The sequence below is a fragment of the Charadrius vociferus genome, unplaced genomic scaffold (genome assembly GCF_000708025.1).
Source record: "Charadrius vociferus isolate BGI_N301 unplaced genomic scaffold, ASM70802v2 scaffold355, whole genome shotgun sequence".
In the NCBI taxonomy this organism is placed as follows: Eukaryota; Metazoa; Chordata; class Aves; order Charadriiformes; family Charadriidae; genus Charadrius; species Charadrius vociferus.
In genome coordinates this window covers 574,310-585,868 of record NW_009648451.1, presented here as the reverse complement: position 1 = coordinate 585,868, position 11,559 = coordinate 574,310, and the positions used below count along the sequence as shown (strand labels likewise).

The 11,559-nt window shown below is 46.5% G+C and overlaps 1 protein-coding gene across 1 annotated transcript in view; it reads left to right on the top strand.

Moving 5' to 3' along the window:
* Positions 1–11,559, top strand: part of DACT1 (dishevelled-binding antagonist of beta-catenin 1) — a 41,412-nt gene that overhangs the window by 19,790 nt on the left and 10,063 nt on the right. Inside the window, exon 3 of the mRNA XM_009885603.1 lies at positions 11,476–11,542. Coding sequence (XP_009883905.1) covers positions 11,476–11,542 — 67 coding nt within the window. The remainder of the gene's footprint in view (positions 1–11,475; positions 11,543–11,559) is intronic.

The window sequence follows — 11,559 nt, the reverse complement described above, 5'->3', positions numbered from 1 at the left end:
CACAATGTTTCTCTTTGAATTCTGCCTTTCCTTTTTAACCAGGTTAGTTTTCTTCCTCCTCCAGGCAATTGGTAATGCCTATGGGAGGGCGCTCGAATCCTCCTGCTGCTGCCTCAGATGTCTGAGTACCACTTCCCCTGCTCGCCCAGACAACTGCCAGTCTATTTGTTTTCAGTCTCCCTGGAACAAGCCTGGCCTTTTATTTCGCAGCTTTATTCTGCCCTGCCAGCAGCCCTGGAGCTCCGTTGCCAAAGCAAGAGAAGAGTTGAGCTCCAATGCGCTGAGATGCGACTGGCACTGGTGTGAGATGGGAAGCGGGCTCGGATTTGGCCACGTGGCCCAGATGTTTTTGTTTTGATTTCTTTATTTGTTTGCCACTTTTCCTGATGCCTGCTGCTTCGCTCCGGAGGATTCAGCTTTTGTTATAAACAAATTAAAATAAAAAATAAAAGGGGGGGGAAGGGAAGAAGGTGTTGGAGGAAGCAGTGACATTTGGAAAAGTGTGCAAAGCAATGTGGTGACGTTTCCCTCAAGTCTGCTGAAAGCTTGAAACAACAGCTCGGAGGCAGATTGGGGCTGTCCCTCTTGGCTGTCAGTCCCCTTCCTCGGCTGCATCCCCCAGCGGGCTCACAGCATGCCGGGCTCCCTCCCGTTGCACTTTCCCTCTGCAACCGCTAAGCGAATGCTATAAGGCATTTCAGTAATCAGCAAAGTCTGAAGATTTCACATGGTTCTGGGAGTTGGGCTACAGAGCTGGGCTGCGGCGGGTTTAAATTTTTAGAAGAGCAGCCAAGTTGGAGGAGCTCTGCAAATCCTGCATGCTCCTAAGGCTGAGCATCTGCACACTGTACACTGAGATGGTGCCTCGGTTTTGCATCTCAGTTAGGTGGAGTTGGGGAAAGTATCATCAATTTAAACCTTGCACAGACACATGGTTTAACAGCTCCCTGCCTGCAGTTCAATCTCTTTAATGAATATACGTGTAGATCAGAGTGAAGTGCAAGCTGAAAAATTCAGATCCCAACCCAAAACATGAATGTGCCAGCATTTGGGCGTGTAGGTCTGGAGCTGGAGTCTGACTCACTTGCAAATAGGGACCCTTTGCAAAACATGGATCAAGGTTCAAATTCCCGTCTCTCCTCCAAAATTTAATAAAGACTGAAGAAATTCTGAGAACTCAGTGTTTTGGTTCTGGGCCATCTAAGAGGGGTGAAGTATGTGCTTAAGTGCTTTGTTGAATAGGAAGAGACTTGAGCATGTGCTTAATGTTATTAAGTGCTTAGCTGTTTTTGTTGAATCAGGGCCCCTGGCTTTTAAAGTCAATACAAACCCCTTAGGCTGCATCTGAAAGGATTTGGAAAAGAAGTGGCATCCAGATACTGCTGGATGTTTGACTGCTGAGCTCTGCCTTCCTGCTTTGAAGGCTTGTTCCTATAAATCTGCTCTCATTGCTATTCCAGATCATCTAAATGACTTGTCCCTGGCGACCAGGTGATTATGCAAGAGAGGATGGGGAGTTACACACCCCAGCACAACTCCTGGAGAAGTTCAGCTGTCCTGCAGTTTCCATCAGTGATCTCAAGGCAGCTGTTTTGCTGGCCCAGCTGAAGGTACGCACTGTAGGTCTTCTGATACCCTCTTCTGGTGGCTGCTGTCCTGCTCCTTGTAGCCAGCATCTCCTTGTGAGAGCCTTTGAAGTCAGTTTGCTTAAAAGGAGTGGGTGAGCATGAGCTAAGCTGGCTCCCCGTGGGTGATGTGGGTTTGGGAGTGATCACAGGAACACAGCTGGCTGATCCCTCACCAACAGCTGGGAACAGAGAGTAGCTGCAGGCAGTGAACTTTTCAGCCAACATAGGTGCTGCTGAAAAGTAGGTGTCCCCAAAAGTCTGCAACAAGAGGATGGATATGAACCTCATCCCCTGAAATAGCATTTTGGTGGCACAAGAGCTGGAACAGGCAAGCAGTGTTTGGAGAGAAATGAGACTCCAGAAAGAAGTGGGGAAAATAGCAACTTTTCCTGCTTTACAGGTAAAAGAGTGTTTGAGACCAGGATAGAAATAGATGGAAAACTTATGCACAAATGAAAGGCTTGAAATGGAATACATTATGCATGAGACTAACAGTTGGAATCTGAGAGCCACTTGGAGGTAATCATCTGAAAAGTGGGGACGGTTCAGGGCAACAATTCCAGCCTATTGCAGAGGCACCAAAATGGTTACCAGGAACTAGATTTCCTTTTAAAGGAAAGGCAAAGTTAAAATCGCAGGAGTGGAGTGACCTTCTCCGGACAACCCAAATGCAGCCCTCTCTCCCCTGTCTCCTCTCCCAGGTCTGGAGGGACAGGCAGGCTGGCAGCTGAATCAGTCCCAGGACAGGGCTGGCAGTGCTGTCCCCTGACTAGCAGTGCCATATGAGGCAGAGGCTTTGATTTGCAATGCCAACATCTTTTGAAATTAAATAACTTCCCCAGCACTTGCTGTTGCAGGCTATTTTTCTAAAAAATGCTCCTGTCTGCACATCTGATGCTAATACAGCAAATGGTAACGCAAAGATGCAGCATGCCCTGAATCAACAGTTCAGCTGTGAGATTCAGATTAAAGTTTTGGGCCAATAATTTCTGGAAATTGAAATGCCATTCTTTTCTCTTGCAGGTTTGCAGATGCCTTGGTTGATAGAAAATGTGTTCTTCCAGGACAAAGCCTTCATTAAAGAAGATTAAAAAGTGATATTCCTTCCTAATCCAACATTGATAAGAGGCTCAATACTCAAAAAATGGTGGAACAGTGAACACAACAGAGATTCAGGTACCATTACAGGTCAGTTTGCACCTGAATTGAAAGCCAGACTTTTGTGTGTGGCAGTTTCTCAGCTCAGGTTTTAAGTTAAGGCTCAGAGACTGACAGCAAGTCCCTACGGAGCCTTATCTGTTTCGATTCAGATCCTGCTGTTTACGTGTCACGGGCTCCGTGACTGCACACCTGACCTTCCAAGTTTTATGGGACTCACTGATGCAAAGCCTGGAGCCTGTGACACCTCCCTTCCTCCAGGCACGTGTCTTAGGCAACCGCAAGAGATCTGTGTTTGTTCTCCCTGGCATGGTGGAAAGGAAATTATTTCAGGCAAAGAGATTTATGGGTTTTTTTGTTGATGTTGTCCCTTGACTTGTTGTTGTTATACACTAAATGAGAATCACTCCTGTTAACCCTCTGAGTATAGAAAACCAGGGGAGAGACAATGGGTAGAGATGAAGCTTAACATTTTAGGTTAAGTTCTTAATTGCAAACTTAAGTTCTTAGAAGCAAAGAACGTGAGGGGGAGATAGTAAGAGTGAAGTAATGCACTGAGGATCACCTAGCAGACCAGTAAGACCACGAGATCTTTTGAGCCTTCTTCCTTTACACATATGACATCTCCTGGTTTAAAGGGAGAGCCTAAACAACAGAGCATGGTATATCTAACCTCTTATGCCTCTGCCACTGAAGTCTTGTAACCTTGGTTGAGTTATTTAGCCCACCTCAGCTTGCCTATATCCAAAAGAAGGTTAAAAGCCAGCTCATAAAATGTGCTGTTTGGTGCAAACAAGATACATGCAGGTTGCCTCTGATTCATATTCAAGGGCCATTTTTCACTGGCAGCGGAGCTGATGTAAAGGGGCCTTTGTCCAAGTGAGCATCAGCTCAGACTGCATGAACTCCTTTAAAGGCTGTAGGATTAGAGTTTTCTGAGGAAAAATAAAGAAGCAAAAGTCCTTCTGTTGCTGTCATATTTGTATGAACTTGTTGGGGGTGTTGTTTGATCTTGCTCAGCTTTCCACAGCGTGCAGCTAGGCTTGGTGGGAAAGCCTTCCTGTGAGCACTTCTGCCCAGCTCCAGGCTCCCATCATGTGTCCTGCTTCAGCTGAGGGGTCTCGAGGATGTCTGAAGAATGCCGTTGCAGCCAGCTCTGCCTTCATCGCAGGCAGCTGGAATGCAAATTGTACTGCAGATGATGTCCTTTCTTCTGGGAAGGGCTTACTACTTGGAGCATGAACGCCTCTGGTCCTGAGTTGGACTCTGAGCTGTGGCTGTTTACAGATGTGTGGTAAAGTAGGCGCAATGATTCAGCTAGCAAGGAGAGCATGAAATGTATAAGCCTTTTGGGACAAAACATTTGGGCCACACAGCTGTTACTATTGCTCTACCTTCACTACTGACCATACATTATCTGGCCAGGTTAGCCCTCTATGGGGTATGTGTTCACACAGGCTGAACTACTTGAAAGGAGGCTGTGGTGAGGTGGGGATCGGTCTCTTCTCCCCAGTAACAGGTGATAGGACAAGAAGAAATGGCCTCAAGCTGCACCAGGGGAGGCTTAGCCTGGATATTAGGAAAAATTTCTTCACCAAAAGGGTTGTCAAGCTTTGGAAGAGGCTGCCCAGGGAAGTGGTTGAGTTGCTGTGCCTGGAGGTATTTACAAGACGCGTAGCTGTAGTGCTGAGGGACATGGTTCAGTAGTAACTTGGCAGTGTTAGGTTAACGGTTGGACTTGATGATCTTAAAGGTCTCTTCCAACCAAAACGATTCTATGATTCTGTAATTCTAAATGGTGCTACATCACTGCATAGCAAGAGAGCTGTTGCTATACTTAATTATAGTAGCAATGTTGCCATGGTTTTGCAGTGTCCCCAAAGTGGAGCTGGCCCCAGCATTGCCTCTCTTGCCCTGCTGCGCTTTGCCTCCCTCCTCCCTACCCCTATGTGGATGTCCTTCTGCTGCAGCACAGGGAAAAAGGAGGGCTGGAGGTGAGACCCACTGGCTGCCCTTCCTCCTCCTGGAAGACAGCTGGAGCAGCACAGGGCTGCTGGGCACATAGGGCTGGGAGGGGAACACGGGTTTTGCTGGTGGAGCAGAGGGTCTTAGCAACGGGAGAAAGCAAGGGAGGGCTCAGCAGCACAAGTGGTCCTCTGCGCAGCTGCCATGTGCAGGCCTCTGAAGGCTAGGTGGGGATATTGGTGATGGCAGGAGGGAAAGATCTCTGTGTAGCCAAGCACAGGTACGGTCATTTCCTGATTAGCAAGGATGTGTGGTTCTTTAGGGCAGATTGAGTGCTGAAGGCAGAGGGAAAGGAGAAGGGAAGGCAGCCAGTGGTCAGACTGGGTCTGGCCTTTGCATGGACTTGCTTTACTGGACTGGCTGCCATTAGAGGCTATGTTTATGCGGGATGTGAAGAACTGAGCTCATGCTCAGTGTATTGCTGTCCCTTGAAGAATCTTTATCGATCCTGACATCCATATCTAACCTTTTGTCAAAGACATCTTATGATGGAGAAGCTTTCTCCTCCTCAGGCTGTTCCAGTTCCTTCTGTTGGGAATTTTTCCCAGGCTGTCTAAATCTCAAGCTGTAATTTAAGCCTATCATTTCTGTTCTTCCACTCCTGGTGGCTGATTATTCACAGTTTAATAGACATTCTTCTGCAAAGGCCATGCTGGTGAGGGCTGTTCCCAGCCTGACGTGCTGAGATGAACACTGGCAGCATGGGAGCAAGAAGGCATGAAACTAAGCAGATGTCCGTGTCACCAAAGGTTAGGCATTTTTACATGTAAATATGAAACCCAGGCTGGGAGAAGAAAAGGAGTCCAAGTACGAGAACATCAGACATGATATTGCAAGGATGAATCAAAAGTAATTGCAGCAGAACTCAACTGACATCATCTGCTTGGTGATGAGGGAGAAAGAAAAAAAAAGTGAGAAAGACAGTGTCACTTGGACTAGTCCAGCTCTGACTTCATTTAAACTGTGCCCATGAGCCGGGGGAGGGAATGCAGTCCCCATCAGTTAGCATTAGGACATGATGTATTAGGTGATTTGCTAAAAGGCTGGTAAAGTTTCTTTACAGTGAACAATGAGGGGGTAGCTTTGAGCTCTGCTTCTTGTCAGCTGTGAACATCATGAGTGACACTGGTTTGTTTAACTCCATGTTCCTCCTCCCCATGTTGTCCTTATCAGACCCTCTCTTATCCTTAAAACAGAGGCAAAAATGGAGCTGATCTTGCCCGGCTTTCCACTCTTTCCATCTAATTCTCTTGCCTGTCTTCCCTAATCCAGGGACTAGAAGCAAGTTTTGCATCTTCTTTGCCAGTTTGACATCTGACAGAGACAGAAGGCATTGCTGGAGCGGCACTGCAGTACCTCGCTGGGCTCGGGGCTCACCAGCTCTCTAGAGGTTCTGCACTGCTCTGGCTCCTTTGCTAAGCAGAAGTGGGTCTCTCATGGCCTTGGGGAGCACCACCCCATCTGAGACAGCAATGGGTTATTCAAAGTTAGTCTTCTTCCTGACTCAACAGATGGGCTGCTGCCTGCAAAAAGGAAACTAATGTCTTTGCACGGCTCATAGTCTAACAGAAATGTCTGGAGAAGCTCTAACGTTGCTTCCTCACGAGCAGCTGTCTTCTGCATCCTCTTCCATGGCCTCCTGGGTGACTTCTTGTTTTGCAGACAGCCCATCTTTCCTTCCATATTCCCTCTGGATGGAGCTTTTTGCTGGAGGCTTTCCTGCTCTTGTCTCTTCATTCCTGTACAGCTCTGCCTTCTCAGTTGTGCCAGTGCACTTAAAAGCAGATCACTGAAATATCTGGGTCAACAAAAAGGAAAGAAGAGGTTATTTTTTTAAATTTAGATCAGGTTAGCAATCTGTTCTCCAGCCAGGGTCCCTGCACAGCTGGTGGGATGATGATCTGCAGCAGAGGAATAGTCAAATGTAGGAAATGCCCAAACTGACAGCCAGGAGCAGGGAAAGAGACAGCATCACTGTCCTCCCCGGTTCCAGCGCGTGTTCCCCTCTTGTACATCAGACTGGGGGAGTCAGATCATTGCAGTGTCCCCATGGGAAATATCTGTCCCTTCACCTGACACGTGGGCAGTGGCACTGGGGGTGAGGCAAGGTAAGACCGTGTCTTTTGATGGGAGACCACAGTCAGATCAGATTAGAGCAGGGAGAAGCTGGAGCCTTGAGGGATCTAATCAAGTTGTCAGTGGTTCCCGGTGTAGCAGTCACTAGCAGTTTTTGCCATAACAATAAGAAAGTGGTAATGTTTTGACAGGCTGGGGTAGTGCTTGTCATCTGAACATCATGAGTTTGTGTTAAAGATCCTATGCCACGTTTAAGGAATTTGGCTTCTGCGTCTTGTTGACGGCATAGAAAGGTTTCAGTGCTGTAGAAACGCAAGGGAATAAAAGTAGGCCAAAGGAGTCTGAGTAAAGTGCATCATAGGTATGCTGCAGTTACCTATCACCCAGAGAAATTGGTTTTGTTTGACAAAAAATTGGAAACACTGCCAGGATATTTTGCTTCAGTTTAGGTTATTTGCTAGAATTGTATGTGGTTAGTAACGAGCGCAAGGTTCACTTGTAATAATAATGTAACCATGGTAATACGATAACACAAACTGATGTCAGTCTGATTTGCTGATAAGATTTATACCCTATTATATTATCCAATGCAATTAAGAAATGCTTAGAAAACTGACATTAGAATAGATTAAAATGAAGTATCAGAGGCGTAGTGACAGCTGTGGGTCTTCAGCATAGTCCCCAAGTGGATGTTTCCAGATAACGTATCACCCTGTCTCTGAAGGACTGTGTTACAATAAGCAAGGAAAGCAATTGCTTTCATTTTACAAACAGGGAATTGCAACGTTCCTCTTAATTTCTGCAATTTCCTGCACTCATTTCCGAGTGTGACTGGTCAGAAATGAACCTAGGAAAAGTAACAAGTGTTAATTGGCCTCATTTAATCTAAACTGAATTTAATGATCAGCAGGGGTGGAAGAGGGAAAGACAAATGTACGCATTGGGACGTAGGGGTTTGCTCCCAGTGGGAAGGAAATTAATGGGGAGATGGGGGTCAGAAACTCTTGCCCCTTGCCTGTGTGTTTTGGATTCGCTGCCCATCACACCAACCAGTACTTTCCCAGGGCCCCTTTTATATTACCAGTGGCAGCCACCCACTGTTTCTTGTCTTGTAAGCTCCGTGGGGCAGAGACCATCTCTTTATCCCCTGTATGTGAAATGCAAAGGGAACACAGCATTTCTACTACCTAATAATATAATCATAAGAGATGAACCAGGATAATCATCAAAGATGAGCCATTTCATAACTGCCTGTGTACCAGACAGAATTACACCTCTCGTAACGTCCTTAGCAACAGAGCTCCTCAATCATTGTCTCTTCTCCTTCCCTGCAGACAACTCACTGACTCCTCCCTTGCAGTTTCTATGTTCAAGTTTAGGATGGGGAATCTGGGATTATTTAGTTTTGGAGAATTTCAGCTGATCACCCCAGCGAAGGAGTAGCAACTTTACGAAGGAGTGTAAGAGCAAATCGTTCAGCTGTTGCCACAAGCCAGAAGAGGAATGGAAGACAATTTTGGACTCAGAGTTGTTTGTTTTTTTTCATGTGAGAGTCTTACCACTTAGCCTATGCTAAAGTTTTGAGATGTTTCATTTGCTGAGATAAAGGCCTGCAAAAGTTGTCCAGTCAGAGCTAATCTGGGGACTGGGGCCTCCCTCTTATCTCAGACTAGTTTTTCACTGGGATGGTCAACTGCAGTGTAACTGAGAGGGAGGAAACCAGTCTTAGTCTCTTGTTCCTTCTGTGCTTAAAATACCTGTTTTACTAGAGGATGATACCAAGCAAAGGCACCCCCTTCTCCATCTTCTCACCTTACTGTTCTCTTCTGGTTTTGTCTTTCATCTATATTCCACCACCCATGGCTGGACTTTTTGTCTTGCTGCTTGTGCTTTATTCTGTTGTTTTCTGAACAGTATCTCTCTGAGTAAATTAAAGAGACTCTATTCTATGCTCATTCTCTGTGGTCTTCTGCTGTCTTCAAACCCTGCCTTTCCAGCCTCTTCTTCCCCTTGTCTCCACGACCTATGCTCTGCTGAGCTTCATCCTAGTTCTTGAATGCTCTTCTGCGGACCGTCCCTCACTCTCGGTGTCTTAGGTCACATCTTCTTTTCCTTCTATTATTCACATGATTTGACATTTCCTGCTGGCTGCTTACTCGCACATCTCCTTCTCCCATGCTGTCCAGCCTTCTAATTCCCACTGCTTCTCTGGCACTTTATTATTCCTTCATCTATGGGGTGAAACCTGAGCTCCTCTTCTGCATATGCCCCTTCCCTTCCTCTTTGCTGATCCTAGCTGCACAGCGAGTCTGGTTCAGTCGAAGCCGCATTCTCCTCTCCACGTGATGTAGGCTGTTGACTGTTTTGGCAGTTCCTGTGTTTCTTTTCCTTCCTGGAGCCGATGCACTGTGCAGGATGAACACAGAAATGTCAGCAGGGAGTACAGGAGGCGAGCAGCATCTTATCATCTTCAGAGTGGAAGAGGTGACTTGGGAGGGAGGAATCGGACTGAAATCTAACAAACGATAAGTGACAAAACAAATAAATCTGGATATTAAGACAGATTTTATTTAGCACTGTAATTGATTTTTGAGGCAACATCTACATCGCATAGTGCACAACAGCACATAAATAGTTGAAATAGCTTTGCATAAATATTACATGAAGCTTTGTGTACAAATGCATACAAGGCACAGAGCTTCATGTAAAATCTGGCTAAAAAGGGTGAAGGGAAACGTGGGAGCTCTCTGCTTTCCTATCTGGAGAGCTTCTGGTACCTGCTTGGGAAAGTAACTGCATTGCAACACAGGTTTCAGCATAAACATGCTCAGAGGGTGCTGCGTGCCAAGCTCCACACAGGAGAGAAAGCCATGGAGCATGTTTTTAGGTCAGCAGCAGTGGCCTATAGGTTGTGGGGCGGGGGATGAACATATTTCTGGGCCTTTTATGAGCCCAGACACATAAGTAGAGAGACAGTGGTCCAGTATGGGACTTGATTTTTATTTCCAGTTTTGCTTAGCAACCTCGGTCAACCCTTTGCCCTTGGGGCATCCCTTGTGTTTGTTAGTTCTCTCTGTAGCTGCAATTTCATGGTCTCTTGAATCTGGCAGGAGTGACATTGCTCCCCAAAGAAGTGGCCCTGCCTTCTCTGGCTGCTTATGCCTGCACCACCTCACTCCCCTCCTTTTGCTGGCACATACACCTACATCTACACCAGCAGCTAGGACAGCACAACAGGCATGGATTTATCGAGCAGTATGGATGTACTGAGGACCTGCCACCCACGCTGTATGTATTTCAAAGGTCTTACTTTGGGCGAGTTGTGTTCTTGTCCCGCAGACAGGCTGCCCATTAATGAATGAACATCCATTCATGGTCAGAGTGCTTTAGGTGTGCTGCCTTCTTCTGCTTTTGTTTTAACTCAATTAAGCTCAGTTCATTCTCTGTCAAATCCCCCTGTGATGGGATTCGAAGCATGGTAAGCTGGAACGATCCAGGGAATTGGTTCAAAAAGGCACTCGTAATCCAAACTAAAATATTAACATAGAGGCACTGTGCTGACATGGTTGTGTGGTGAACCAGCTCTGGGAAGAGATCAAAAGCAAAAAGAAATGGAGCTAGTTTTAGCTTTGACCATCCTCTGAGCTGATGCATGTGTTCTCATGGTCTCACCTACGTTTGGGCCAGCATCTGGGAGGGACCGAGGGCTGGTTATAAGCGGCAGGAGGGAAATGGACCTCCTTTTTAGAAAGCGCTTTACTTTGGTTTAAAAAGACTGGGAAATAATGATCTGTGTCAGCTGCAGGCTATCGCAACAAGGACCAACACCTACAACGGATAAAATAGGTGTACGGCACACCGCAATGTATTGCCTACCGTAAACAGCATGGGAGTGGGGAGACTAATTTCATCTGAGACCTTTCAGTACCACAAACACTCATAATATTCTAAGGAACAGAGGGAGAGCAGCAAAGAGCATTTCATTATGCTGATAATGTCCGTGAGAGCTGCTGTACGACTGACTCACATCTTTCCAAACAAACCCCATATTGTGAACGGCTCTCTCGATGCTTTCTTCTTCCTCTTCCATTCTTCCCCCCCAGAACATGCCTGGAACTCAGTTTTTGCTCTATTTCAATACTAACAATTTTCTTTTTTTCTTCAGCATCTGCATTTCCCCTCTCCTCCCTCTTTCCACTGCGTGCCCATTGAAAACCTAATTGCGGATCCCTTGCTGCAATTAGTCTACATGCTGTTATGAAGCTTATTTCATTAGGGCTTTTTTGGCTAGTGGACTCAAAGGGGGCTTTGAAGCAACACCTTGCTGGGGCTTTGATCTTCGTGTCTCCGCCACGGTCAGCACCCTGCTGCAAGCACTATCATGCTCTCCTCTGCTTTCCACCTTTCCCTGCCCCCCTCTCCTTACACCCTCATGCCTTCATGCCAGGGCATTTTGTCCCCAGATGCATCATTTACACTCCTGTTTTGGACATGTCAGGCTATATGAGCAACAAGCTGAGAGACCTGGGGTTGTTCAGCCTGGAGAAGACTCTGGGGAGACCTTGTAGCAGCTTTCCAGTATCTGAAGGGGGCCTACAAGAAATCTGGAGTGGGACTTTTTACAAGGGCATGTAGTGATAGGACGAGGGGGAATGGCTTCAAACTGGAAGAG